Genomic DNA, 14,754 nt, shown 5'->3' with positions numbered 1-14,754 from the left:
TATAGACAGCATCTACCAGGGCTGGAGTCCAGTAGGGTCATCATAGCTCACTACAGCCTCAAACTCCTGGGCTCAAGCAGTCCTTCTACCTTAGCTCTCCGAGTAGCTGGAACTACAGGCGCATACCACAGCATGGAGCTAACTTTACCTTTTGTGTAGAGGTGGGATCTCACTTTGTTTCCCAGACTGGTCTGGTTTCCAACTCCTGGCTTTAAGCAATCCTCCCACTTCAGCCTCCCAAAGCCCTGGGATTACAGCCATGAGCCACATGCCTACAAGCACCTAGCCTTTTTTTTTTTTTTTTTTTGTATGGAAGGAAAAGAATGAGGGGATTTGTGGTCAGTAGTGGAAAGGAATGCCCTTAAAAAAGGATAGTGGTTATGATTTGTTGTTATGGGTGCTGTTGGTTCTTGTCATGGTGTCATATGTTGGTGATACTGATAATGTCTGATAATTTACTATTATTTGAGGTGGGGCAAATAATTTTTCTTTTAAATCAATGGTTGTTGCTGGAAAATGTTCATTAGATCAAGTTTGTGTATTTTTAGTGTCTTCTCTGGTAACTTTTAAAGGAAAATCTTCACTATGATCCTCAAATTTGAGGTGTTAAGGATTTAGTGTAAATTTTGTTTTTGTGATGAATTGTGTACTCCTGAACATGTAAAAAGTCCAGCCCTGTTTCTTTTTTTCCTATTCTTTCTAAGAAAGGGAGTTTCGTGCTCCAACTTTGGCATCCCTAGAAAACTGCATGAAGCTTTCTCAGATGGCCGTTCAGGGACTTCAGCAATTTAAGTCTCCCCTTCTGCAGCTCCCTCATATTGAAGAGGACAATCTTAGACGGGTTTCTAATCATAAGAAGGTAATTCTTTGCAACTTTAAAGTCAGTTTTCAGCAGTTTGTCCTGTCACTTAAAGGTAACATGAATAAAAGTTTTCTGGAAATGGTTACTATGCATTTTTTAGATTTAGAATGTCTTAAATATTCTAAAACTTTCTCTCAGGTGGTTCTGTTAATATTTTTTTGACTAGGTAGCTGTTTTATAGTATTTTACTACTGTAAGTAGTTTTACTATTTTGGGGGTTGGTGCACTTAAAAAGTCAACAGTTCTTATGTTACCAAAAATAAATGTACTGTCTACTTTCCAATCATTTTATTCTTGGCTTAAGGTTGGGCAGTTGTTTACTGGTTAAGCATGAACAAAAAAAACATTTAATGAATCAAAGACAGTTCTTATTTAGGATATATAATCTATAGTACAAACATGATAATGAATCTTAAGGTATAACAAAAATTTGTATAAATGAAAAACTTGAGGAAATACAAGAAACTGAAGTTACAATTCTAGTAGGAGATTTTAAACATTATTTTGTATATGATAGATAAAGCTAGCAGAGGATAGACATTGCATTTGATAGTATATTAATGTAGAATTAATAAATGCATGTTAGAAATTTGTATCAGAGTTCTCTGTCCTTTTAAGTACTCATGTTCCCCTTATAAATTTGATTCTGTGCTGTCATAATTAAAAACTTCAGAATTAAAAGCAGAGATTTTACATGCCTCATGATCTAATCTGTGTCTTTGAAAGTGAAAAATAACTAGCACCAAACACCTGGAAAATTAAAGAACACGCTCCTAAGTAACCATTTTGCCAAGATGGATATTACTGCAGTAACAGCTATATTTTAAGAATAACAAAAATGAGAATATTGCATAGTAAAACTTTGAAGGTGTGCCTTTATTGAGGTTTATTTTTACTCTTATTAGGTAAAAGTAAACATTTATTATTAAAGGTTTGTTAATAATAAACCTATTAATTGCTAATTAAAGGTTTTTGTTATTAAAATTGAAAATAAACTGAGGACATCAATTAACAAAGTTCTTGGTTGAGTCAAGATTCTTATTTTTTCCCTCCAACTTTATTTTTTCCAATTTTAAAAAATAAGCCTGTATTAACTTTATAATTTAAACATTCTTAATTTAAATTTTCTTGGAGAAAAAGGTCATGAAATGCCATATCATTATTTTGTGCTTTGAAATGCACATTAATCAACATTTTTCTAAAAGTTGCTGGATTTTGTTGTGGTTAACATGTGAGTAATTTTCTTTTTATGAAAAGCTTTGTGAGTTACGGAACTATGTATTTTCTTTTTTTTTTTTTTATGCAGTATAAAATTAAAACTATCCAGGATTTGGTGAGTTTAAAAGAATCAGATCGTCACACTCTACTGCACTTCCTTGAAGATGAAAAATATGAAGAGGTTATGGCTGTCCTTGGGAGTTTTCCATATGTGACCATGGATATAAAATCACAGGGTAAGTGGGAGGTTTCTCTGTTGAACATTGCTTCCCTTTTGATAGATTGGTTCTCATTTATTTGCCTCAGGATTCTCAAAACACTATACTTAATAACATAACTTGTTATTAGACTTTGCAGAACTGTAGTTTACCTGTCAGATTTACTATGTTGGAAAATGATTTATACCTAATAGTTTGAGAACACTGATAGAGTCCTGCTTTTATTATCCTCATAATGGGATGAAGTCTGAGCACTCTGTTCTGTAGTTCAACTTTTAGCAATTTCTTAACTTTCCAAAGAATGATGAAGACTTCCAGGCATAATAAAAGAATGAGATATTTGAAATATATTATTAGTGTGAAAGAAATAGCTGCTTAGTTCTAAAATTAAATTTTTAAAACCCAACTTATTTATGTTAATTAAATGTTGAAAATTACTATGTTTTCTGCCACATTTCATGTGTTTTTCTTGCCCTACCTCTATATTTTCTTTGAGGGAAAAAAATAAAGGCTATTTTTCTACCTGTATAATTGCCCTGTGTTTCTATTTCAATATCTGAATGGTGTTGGAATATTGAGAGAATTAGAGACTATCTGCTCCATTCTTTCATTGTGGTGGTGGTCTGAGCTTTAACATTGGCTAAGTTACTATTATGAGAACATTCTTTTAGTTACCAAGAATACAGGGATGTATTAATAATGGTTTCTGTCTGTATTTTATTTATTTATAAATAATTTTTGAGACAGGGTCTCACTCTGTCGTCCAGGCTGGAGTGCAGTGGTGTGATTTTGGCTCACTGCATCCTCTGCTTCCCAGGCTCAAGCAATCCTCCTACCTCAGCCTCCTGAGTAGCTGGGACTACAGGTGCACACTACCATACCTGGCTAATTTTATTTTTTGTATTTTTAGTAGAGACAGGGTTTCACCATGTTGCCCAGGCTGGTTTCGAGCTTCTGGGCTCAACTGCTCCACCTGCCTTTGCCTCCCACAGTGCTGTGATTATAGGTGTGAGCCACCGTACCTGGTTTGTGTCTTTAAAGAGAGCTTATTGTCTAGTTGAAGCAATAGGATTAAAAACAAGATAAGGGCTGGGCCCAGTGGTGTCATACCTTTAATCCCAACAGTTTGGGAGGCCAAGGCAGGGGGATCACTTGAACCCAGGAGTTCGAAACCAGCCTGGGCAACATAGTGAGACCCTGTCTTTATAAAATTTTAAAAAACACACACACACACACACACACAAACCAAGATAACATATGCTAAGTGTTAAAGTGAATGACACAGACATTGTACCATTTATTTATACAGCAAATACTGAATGCTGTGCACTCTTCGAGGTGCTGGGGAAGCAGTGGTAAGACAAAGCCTCTGCTTATTGAGCTTGTATTCTAACAGGAATTGAGGAGAGGTGAATGGCTCACAAAGATTGACATGTTTGGGAAAGGAAGGCAAACAATGCAGTCCGGTTTCAGTTTGGCTGGAGTGTAGCATACGTGTTGTGAAAACTTGGTTTGCTTTGGTGAGGAGTTGGGGTTGCCTTGGGCCATGAGTTTTCAGACTTTAAAAATACTAATCTAAAAGCTGTGTTTAGGACTGTGCTGATTTAATGAAACTGTCCAAAGAAAAATTTTGGGACTTAGAGATACTTTGTGATATTAAGAACTGTTAAAAGTATACCCTTTTCTTTTCCTTTTTTTTTTTTTTTTTTTTTTTTTGAGACAGAGTCTCGCTCTGTCGACCGGGCTGGAGTGTAGTGGCGCAATCTCGGCTCACTGCAAGCTCCGCCTCCCGGGTTCACGCCATTCTCCTGCCTCAGCCTCTCTGAGTAGCTGGGACTACAGGCGCCCGCCACCATGCCCAGCTAATGTTTTTTTTTTTTTTTGTATTTTTAGTAGAGATGGGGTTTCACTGTGGTCTCGATCTCCTGACCTCCTGATCCGCCCGCCTTGGCCTCCCAAAGTGCTGGGATTACAAGCGTGAGCCACCGCGCCCAGCCTTCTTTTCTTTTCTTTTTTTTTTTTTTTTTGAGACAGTCTGGCTCTGTTGCCCAGGCTGAAGTGCAGTGGCACTATCTTGGCTTACTGCAACCTCCACCTCTAGGTTCAAGTGATTCTCCTGTCTCAGCCTCCCAAGTAGCTGGGATTACAGGCGTGTGTCACCACCATGCCCAGCTAATTTTTGTATTTTTAGTAGAGACGGAGTTTCACCATGTTGGCCAGGCTACTCTCAAACTCCCAGCCTCAGTTGATTCACCCACCTCAGCCTCCCAGAGTGCTGGGTTTATAGGCGTGAGCCACCATGCCTGGCCAAAAGTACATGCTTCTTAGAAAAATGAATATTAGAAGAGATTTTCTTATAGAAAGTAGAAATTTAAGAGTGTTCAGCCTCACTGACAAATATTACCACGTGTTCCACTCCATAGCATCTTGTATAGACAGTTTGTTTATATTTTTACGGTGCTGCCTAATTGTGTAATAATAGTGCTATAGTTGGTGAAGGAGGAGTAGAAGAAGTATAGAAGCAGGAAAGGGGCATCTGCATGATAATAAGGCTGGAGATGGTGGATCTCCTTCCCTACCTTGCTAGAATCTGTAATAGAATCTCCCGTAGTCCTTTTCTTCACTTTAAAGCACCAAACAGCAAGTCAGCATTCTTGTGCTTATTTCACATGACATGCTTGTGCACATACAGCTGTGCAAAATGAAAAATGTAGATGAATATGTGGCCCAGATTTGATTTTTGATAATGGAGACTTCCAGGGTGAAGAAGGGATATTATACCCTTTGTTGATACCCAGCTGCTGCACCTTATAGCCAGTAATGGAGATAGCATTTGTAGATTATTGGAGGCCATTCTTTTCAACTGGTGATATGTTAGTAAATGCCAGACCAGTATGAAAAGTAAACATAACAAACTTAAAACTGTAGGTAAAATCATGTAAGAAGAACTATCTTACATATAAAATCTGTAGAAAAAATGAATTAATGATCATATTTGAATGGAAGGTATATTTGAGTTATTTTATTTTTATTTATTTTGTTTTATTAACTTTATAGTAGAGTTTTTGGGGATATGTGTGGGAAATATGGTTTTAAAAATTAAATAATTGCAAAAACATGTATTTAGTACCATTTATTGAAAAAATGCTTTTTCAAAAGTGCTTTTTAGTGTAAAGAGGATATATTTGTTCTTGCCGTTAAAAAAATGTCTCTTTAGTGTGGTTAGGAATACTAGTTTTCATTATTTTTTTCAGACAGACATTGATCATACAGGTAAAATCTTGTGAATGTAAGGTTTGCACAGTTTAATAGGGTGACAGAACCCTATTTTTATGTCACTATGAGAGAACTGTGTTGTGGTAGGTCTGACATTATATTGTGTTTTCAGAAGCCTGGGTTTGAAGCTTAGTGTGTGAATGCAGGTGTTGTGTGAGTTTGGGTATTTTACTTTATTTCTGAACCTCGGTTTCTTTTCTTTTCTTTTTTTTTTTTTTGAGATGGGGTCTCACTCTGTTGCCCTGAAGTGCAGTGGCGCGATCTGGGCTCACTGCAACCTCCGCCTCCCAGGCTCAAGCTATCCTCCAGCTCAGCCTCCCGACTAGCTGAGACTACAGGCATGCACCATCACGCCTGGCTAATTTTTGTATTTTTTGTAGAGACAAGGTTTTGTCATGTTGCCCGGCTCGTCTCGAATTCCTGAGCTCATGCCATCCTCCTACCTTGGCCTCCCAAAGTGATGGGATTACAGGCATGAGCCACCATGCCTGGCTAAACCTTAGTTTCTGAAAGTGGAAATACTTTGTAGAGCTATTTTAAGGATTAAATGAATTAATTGTTAAAAGCATCTACTGGAGAACCTTATACAGAGTAGTCAATCAGTTATTTTTTTAACAAATTTAAAATATAATATGCTTGAAATACTGAAGTGCCAGACTAATTTGGGTAAGCTAAGTTTTGCTGTTTGCATTAACATAGAACTTGATTTTTATTTTTTGCTGTTTTTTTTTCTTCCATCTTAACAGTGTTAGATGATGAAGATAGCAACAACATCACAGTAGGATCCTTAGTTACAGTGTTGGTTAAGTTGACAAGGCAAACAATGGCTGTAAGTAGTCTGTCTGTATTTTTATGCTTTAAGAGTTGTGTGTCAAGGCTTTTATATTTATTTCCCTCATTCTCAAAGTCAAAACTGTTGTAATACCAAGATCTAATTTTGCGAATTCTATTAACTCTTTTTTTTTTTTTTTTTGAGATGGAGTCTCGCTCTGCCGCCCAGGCTGGAGTGCAGTGGCGCGATCTCGGCTCACTGTAAGCTCCGCCTCCCGGGTTCACGCCATTCTCCTGCCTCAGCCTCTCCGAGTAGCTGGGACTACAGGCGCCCGCCACCACGCCCGGCTAATTTTTTGTTATTTTTTTAGTAGAGACGGAGTTTCACCGTGGTCTCGATCTCCTGACCTCGTGATTCGCCCGCCTTGGCCTCCCAAAGTGCTGGGATTACAAGCGTGAGCTACCGCGCCCGGCCGCAAATTCTATTAACTCTTTTGAAATTTTAAATTAATTTTCATGAGACAGTTTTCACATACACTAAAAAAAGTGGAAAATAATCCTTTGTGTGATAGTTTAGTTCTCTATAAAACATAATCATAACAAAGTAATGTGGATATAGTTCTTGAGCTGTGAAGTGCTATACAGAAGTTGTTACTGATGAGAATTTCATCACCTATTCCTTTTTAGTCAGTTCTATAGAGAATTGACTTTTTTATTTTTCATTTCAAAATTTAAGAATTACAATAAAAATAACATCTTTTTCCTGATAATGTGAAACATTTACATTGTCTGGAAAAAATTTAAGCAATGCAGTAAAGTATAGGAACAAATTAAAACTACCTAAAATCCCACCACTTCGAGATGATTCGTTTTGAGGCTCATCCCTGTATGTAGCCTAATGCATGTATACCTGTAGAGCTAAATGATGTTTTTGTCATGGATCCCTTCTCTCTCCCATTTCCTTCCTTCCTTCCCTCCCTCCCTCCATCCCTACCTCCCTCCTTCCCTCCTTCCTCCTTCCCTCCCTCCCTTCCTTCCTTCTTTTTTTTTTTTCTTTTTTGACGGAGTTTCACTCTTGTTTCCCAGACTGGAATGCAATGGCGTGATCTTGGCTCACTGCAACCTCCACCTCCTGGGTTCAAGTGATTCTCCTGCCTCAGCCTCCCAAGTAGCTGGGATTACAGGCACACGCCACCACACCTGGCTAATTTTTGTGTTTTTAGTAGAGATGCGGTTTCACCATGTTGACCAGGCTGGTCTTGAACTCCTCAACTCAGGTGATCCACCTGCCTTGGCTTCCCAGAGTTCTGGGATTACAGACGTGAGCTACCGTGCTCAGCCCATCTCTCTCATTTTCTTTAGGAAAACCCCTTGTCAGCCTCAGATGACCAGAATGCATAATCTTCTTGTTGTGTGTCTTCTGTCTTTCTCCATGCTCATATTTACCATCTGGATCTTTATAGTGCATATGTACATATATGCACTTAAATGTAGATTGGTACTTGTCTCATGCTTTTTTGTTAAATCCAGTCCAATCATTTTGTATATATTTCCTTCATCTTTTTTTTGAGATGGAGTCTAGCTAGCTCTGTCACCCAGGCTGGAATGCAGTGGTGCAATCTTGGCTCACTGCAAGCTTTGCCTCCCAGGTTCAAGTGATTCTTCTGCCTCAGTCTCTCCCCGGTAGCTGGAATTACAGGCACGTGCCACCACGCTGGGCTAATTTTTGTGTTTTTAGTAGAGATGGGGTTTCACCATGTTGGCCAGGCTGGTCCTGAAATCCTGACCTCAAGTGATCCACCCACCTTGGCCTCCCAACGTACTGGGGTTGCAGGCATGAGCAACTGCGCCTGGCCTATTTTATTTTTTGTTGAGACACGGTCTCACTGTGTTACCCAGGCTTGAGTACAGTGGTGCAGTCTCGGCTCACTGCAACGTCCGCTTCTTAGGCTCAAATGATTCTCCCACCTCAGTCTCCTGAGTAGCTGGGACCACAGGTTTGCACCACCATGTCCAGCTAATTTTTTGTATTTTTAGTAGAAATGGGGTTTCTCCATGTTGCCCAGGCTGGTCTTGAATGCCTGTCCTCAAGTGATATGTCCCCCTCAGCCTCCCGAAGTGCTGGGATTACAGGCATGAGCCACCATGCCTGGCCTAATTTTTTTTTTTTTTTAATAGAGGTGTGGGTCTCTGTAGGTTGCCTAGCTGGTCTCAAACTCCTGGGCTCAAAGGATCCTCCTGCCTTGGCCTCACAAAGTGCTGGGATTACAGACATGAGCCACCATGCCTGGCTTTCAGTTTCTATTATTTGTATTTTCTCCTGAGTCAACTGGTAGAGACTGTAGTATTTTGACTCAATTTATTCAACTAGTGGTAGATTTTAGCTTCTTTCTCTGAGGTTTTTGAGCATCTGCAAGAAATACATGCCACATTTATATCCCATTCCTAAAATTGCTGGTAGGAAAAACATATCTATATTTTTTCTTTTTTCTTTTCTTTTCTTTTTTTTTTTTTTTTTTGATGGAGTCTCGCTGTCGCCCAGGCTGGAGTGCAGTGGCACGATCTCGGCTCACTGCAGGCTCCGCCCCCCGGGGGTTCACGCCATTCTCCTGCCTCAGCCTCCTGAGTAGCTGGGACTACAGGCGCCCGCCACCTCGCCCGGCTAGTTTTTTGTATTTTTAGTAGAGATGGGGTTTCACTGTGTTAGCCAGGATGGTCTCAATCTCCTGACCTCATGATCCGCCTGCCTCGGCCTCCCAAAGTGCTGGGATTACAGGCGTGAGCCACCGCGCCCGGCCATATTTTTTTCTTACAGAGATGGGGTTCTCACTGTGTTGGCCAGGTTGGTCTTGAACTCCTGACCTCAAGTGATCCTAGCATTTCACCTCCTAAAGTGCTGGGATTACAGGTGTGAGCCACCAAGCCCAGCCTGAAAATCATGTTTTGTAGTAGGATATATTGAATGAAAGATGTTGGTTTTATTATAGCAAGTGATAAGGAAGCATTTGTCGTGGACTCTAGGTGGGAGAGCTGCCTCCTGGGAGAAGAGGAACTGAAACCAATGCTAAAATTGGATTTAGAATCCAAATCTAGACTACCCATATCCTTTGGACTTCCCAGCCTGAAAAATGAGCAAAAATTTGGTCTTGAACTATTGACATATCTGGAGTAATTGGTAGAAAAAAGAATGGAACTGCCCTGGAGTAAAGAAAAGAATTGTTTTTATCTTCCCATTCTTGTATGAACTGTACCTTGGAGTAATCAAGTATCAGAACCCAGCTAATAAGTGAAGGGAGGAAGTTATGATATAATTAGACTAGGGAGTGGCAACCTTTTTCTTTAAAGGTCCAGATAGTAAATATTTTAGGTTTTATAAGTCATACAGTGTTTGTAGCAACTACTGAACTTACAGATGGGTGTGGTCGTGTTCCAGTAAAGCTTTCTTTTAAAAAGCAGGTGGCAGGGCAGGCACAGTGGCACAGCTACTTGGGAGGCTGAGGTGGGAGGATCCTTTGAGCTCAGGAGCTCAAGACCAGCCTGGGCAACATAACAAGACCACTGTCTTTAAAAAAAAAAAAAAAAAAAAGGCAAGTGGTGTGGACTGTTCAGAGTTGACTCCTGAATTAGGCTGTTTTTATTGTATAGAGTCTAACAATTATAACTGTTTTTACTTGTTAGCTTTAATAATTCTAGGGAGTTTATTAAACACAGCCTGCGTGTCATCTTCTAGTATAGATGCTTACTGGGACTTAAATCCTAAATTTATTGGTTCTGTACTGATTCTAAATGGATCGTATGGTTGGTGGATATAGCTTTAGGATATGTAGATTTTCTTGGTGATTTTTTTTTTTTTTTAATAGATGTGGGGTCTCGCTCTGTTGCCATGTTAGTCTCAAACTCCTGGGGTCAAGCGATCCTCCTGCCTTGGCCTCCCAAAGTGCTGAGATTATTAGGCATGAGCCACCGTGCTCCACCTGTGATGATTCAGTTCTTAGTCTCAGGTCTCAGGTCCAATAAGCAATATCACTGACAATAGTGAATAAACTAATAACTAGTCTCAAGGGTTTTTTTTGTTGTTGTTATTTCGCACCTCACACTTGACATATTGTCAAGGTTTTAATGCAGAAAATAGTATATATTCTCATAACATTAAAATACTCAAAGTTTGCTTGCTATTAGAATAAAAGTGAAATTTTAAACAAATATTTTTACTGTATGTATCCTTACTGCATTTGTAAGCTTGAGTAGACTGTACTTTTCAAAACTTGTTCAAGAAAGATGTGAGATACTTTAGAAGGTATCTACCTGCATAGGCACACATTCATCAGCTAGTAATTGTGAAACGTCTCCTCCTTCTTCCTCGATTGTAGCCAGTTAAAAATACTTAATAAAAATACAGTTTGAAAGATTGCTTTGTTTGTCTGAAAGATAAATGTAGGTTGACAGATTTTGTATTTCTCTTCTTGCCATCCCCTAGGAAGTATTTGAAAAGGAGCAGTCCATCTGTGCTGCAGAGGAACAGCCAGCAGAAGATGGGGTAAAAACTTGGGTTTCTGAAGCTATTTTTCCTAGTGAAAGAAATGTTTTATTTACTTTTCCAATTGACTTATATTGCTCTGGGAGAGTAATTCAGTTTAGCCATTTCCACCTAAAAATTACTACAACCTTCAGTTGAATCTGTTGCTGTAACTTACGAGTGTGACGTGTTATGATTCACAGCAGGGTGAAACTAACAAGAACCGGACAAAAGGAGGATGGCAACAGAAGAGTAAAGGACCCAAGAAAACTGCTAAATCAAAAAAAAAGAAACCTTTAAAAAAAAAACCTACACCTGTGCTATTACCACAGTCAAAGCAACAGAAACAAAAGCAGGCAAATGGAGTTGTTGGGAATGTAAGTTTATTATTATCGTTATTATCATTATTAAGCTAAAATATATAAACACTAAAATGTTCAAATCTTATGTGTACAGCTTTAAAAGTTTTACATATTTATGCACCCGTGATACCCCATAAAGCTCCCTTGTGCCCTTCTCAGTCAATGAGCCCTCCATTCATCTCCCCATCCCTCTACCTCCCACTATTCTGTCTGTAATCACCATGGATTAGTTTTGCCTATTCTTAAAGGTCATATAAGTGTCATATTTTATGTATGGCTCCTTTCATTCAGCATTATGTTCATGATAATCCCTCTGTATTGTTTGTAGCAGTAGTTCATTCTGTGTGTGTGTGTGTGTGTGTGTGTGTATAGTATTTTATTGTATGAATATACCACATTTATCTGTTTTGTGGTTGTTGGACGTTTGGATTGTTTGTAGTTCTTAACCTAATATGAATAAAGGGTGCTATGCTTATTCTTACACGTGGCATTTTGTGGACAGTCATTTTCCACCTAGCAGTGGAATTGCTGGATTATAAAGTAGGTGCATGCTTAACTCATTAAAAGAGCCTGTTTTCCAAAGTTGTACCATTTTATGCTCCTACCTACAACGTGTGAGAGTCTTGTTCTACATACTCATCAATACTTGGTTTTACCAGTCTTTTAGCCATTTGGCAGATCTGTGGTGATATCTCTTTATGTGGTTTTTGTTTGCATTTACCTGATGGCTAATGATGTTGAACACCGTTTCATATGCTTGCTGGCCGTTTGGATAACTTCTTTTTCTGTTGGGTTGTTTGTCTTGTTACTGAAATTGTAGGAATTCTGTATATATTCTGGATGAGTCCTTACATTTTTATTCTTATTGGTAGCTTCTAATGTTTGTTATTTTAATGAGGTCAATTTCATTAGTCTCTTTTTTTCATCAGTGAGGTCATCTTTCATCAATGGCCAACGCTTCTGTATCTTAAAAATTAAGACATCCTGACTGTTCCAAAGTCATGGAGGTATTTTTCTGTTTTCTTCTGGAAACATTATTACCTTAGTTGATAAACCTATCTTGAATTAACTTTTCATTAATGGTGCAAGGTAGGGGATATGAACCACTTATACCATCACCATTCATTGAAAAGGTCATTCTTTCCTCAGTAAATTGTAATGGCACTTTGTTGTAAAACAGATGATGCTGAGCTCAGCAAGGCTGCTGCGGCCAGACTGCCTCCTCTCTGGGCAGGGCATCTCTGAAAAAAAGGCAGCAGTCCCAGTCAGGGAATTAGAGATAAAACCCCACCTCCCTGGGACAGAGCACTTGGGGGAAGGGGCAGTTGTGAGCGCAGCTTCAGCAGACTTAAACATCCTTACCTGGCAGCTCTGAAGATAGCAGCAGATCTACCAGCACAGCATTCGAGCTCTGGTAAGGGACAGACTGCCTCCTCAAGTGGGTCCCTGACCCCCGTGAATCCTGACTGGGAGACATCTTCCACAACAGACACCTCATACAGGAGAGCTCTGGCTGGCATTTGGCGAGTGCCCCTCTGGGACGAAGCTTCCAGAGGAAGGAACAGGCAGCAGTCTTTGCTGGTCTGCAGCCTCTGCTGGTGAAACCCAGGCAATCAGGGTCTGGAGCAGACCTCCAGCAAACTCCAGCAGACCTGCAGCAGAGAGGCCTGACTGTTAGAAGGAAAACTAACAAATAGAAAGGAATAGTATCAACACCAACAAAAAGGACGTCCACTCAGAGATCCCATCTGAAGGTCACTGACTTCAAAGACCAAAGGTAGATAAATCCACGCAGATGGGGAGAAATCAGCCCAAAAAGGCTGAAAATTCCAAAAACCAGAACACCTCTTCTCCAAAGAATCACAACTCCTCGCCAGCAAGGGAACAAAACTGGATGGAGAATGAATGTGACGAACTGACAGAAGTAGGTTTCAGAAGATGGGTAATAACAAACTCCTCCAAGCTAAAGGAGCATGTTCTAACCCAATGCAAGGAAGCTAAGAACCTTGAAAAAAAGGTTAGACGAATTGCTAACTAGAATAACCAGTTTAGAGAAGAACATAAATGACCTGATGGAGCTGAAAAACACAGCATGAGAACTTTGTGAAGCATACACAAGTATCAATAGCCATACTGATCAAGCAGAAGAAAGGATATCAGAGATTGAAGATCAACTCGATGAAATAAAGCAAGAAAACAAGATTAGAGAAAAAAGAGTGAAAAGAAACGAACAAAGCCTGCAAGAAGTGTGGGACTATGTGAAAAGACCAAATCTATGTTCGATTGGTATACCTGAAAGTAACAGGGAGAATGGAACCAAGTTGGAAAACACTCTTCAGGACATTATCCAGGAGAACTTCCCCAACCTAACAAGGTCAGCATTCAAATTCAGGAAATACAGAGAACACCACAAAGATATTCCTCCAGAAGAGCAACCCTAAGACACATAACCGTCAGATTCACCAAGGTTGAAGTGAAGGAAAAAATGTTAAAGGGAGCCAGAGAGAAAGATCAGGTTACCCACAAAGGGAAGCCCATCAGACTAACAGCAGAACTCTCGGCAGAAACCCTACAAGCCAGAAGAGAGTGGGGCCTGATATTCAACATTCTTAAAGAAAAGAATTTTCAACCCATAATTTAATATCCAGCCAAACTAAACTTCATAAGCGAAGGAGAAATAAAATCCTTTATAGACAAGGAAATGTGGAGAGATTTTGTCACCACCAGGCCTGCCCTTTGAGAGCTCCTGAAGGTAACACTGAACATGGAAAGGAACAACTGGTACCAGCCACTGCAAAAACATACCAAATTGTAAAGACCATCAATGCAATGAAGAAACTGCATAAACTAAGGGGCAGAATAACGAGCCAGCATCATAATGGCAGGATCAAATTCACACATAACAGTATTAACCTTAAATGTAAATGGGCTAAATGCCCCAATTAAAAGATACAGACTGGCAAATTGGATAAAGAGTCAAGACCCATCGGTGTACTGTATTCAGGAGACCCATCTCACGTACAAAGACACATATAGGCTTAAAATAAAGAGATGGAGGAATATTTACCAAGCAAATGGAAAGCAAAAAAAAGCAGGGTTTGTAATCCTAGTCTCTGATAAAACAGACTTTAAACCAACAAAGATCAAAAAAGACAAAGAAAGGCATTACATAATGGTAAAGGGATCAATGCAACAAGAAGAGTTAACTATCCTAAATATATATGCACCCAATACAGGAGTACCCAGATTCATAAAGCAAGTTCTTAGAGATCTACAAAGAGGCTTAGACTCCCACACAATAATAGTGGGAGACTTTAACACCCCACTGTCAATATTAGACAGAAAATTAACAAGGATATCCAGGACTTGAACTCAGCTCTGGACCAAGCGGACCTAATAGACATCTACAGAACTCTCCAGCCCAAATCGACAGAATACACATTCTTCTCAGCACCACATTGCACTTATTCTAAAATTGACAGCATAATTGGAAGTAAAACACTCCTCAGCAAATGCAAAAGAATGGAAATC

The 14,754-nt window shown here is 39.4% G+C and overlaps 1 protein-coding gene across 1 annotated transcript in view; it reads left to right on the top strand.

Annotated features, from left to right (window-relative positions):
* The window catches only part of SEC63 (SEC63 homolog, protein translocation regulator), an 84,769-nt gene that overhangs the window by 51,337 nt on the left and 18,678 nt on the right, over nucleotides 1-14,754 (top strand). Inside the window, exons 12-16 of the mRNA XM_032156039.2 lie at nucleotides 705-859; nucleotides 2,169-2,316; nucleotides 6,321-6,403; nucleotides 10,823-10,882; nucleotides 11,065-11,238. Of these exons, the coding sequence (XP_032011930.1) occupies nucleotides 705-859; nucleotides 2,169-2,316; nucleotides 6,321-6,403; nucleotides 10,823-10,882; nucleotides 11,065-11,238 (620 nt within the window). The remainder of the gene's footprint in view (nucleotides 1-704; nucleotides 860-2,168; nucleotides 2,317-6,320; nucleotides 6,404-10,822; nucleotides 10,883-11,064; nucleotides 11,239-14,754) is intronic.

This window comes from Hylobates moloch, unplaced genomic scaffold (genome assembly GCF_009828535.3).
Source record: "Hylobates moloch isolate HMO894 unplaced genomic scaffold, HMol_V3 SCAFFOLD_2, whole genome shotgun sequence".
NCBI lineage: Eukaryota > Metazoa > Chordata > Mammalia > Primates > Hylobatidae > Hylobates > Hylobates moloch.
This window is presented reverse-complemented; position numbering and strand designations above follow the sequence as displayed.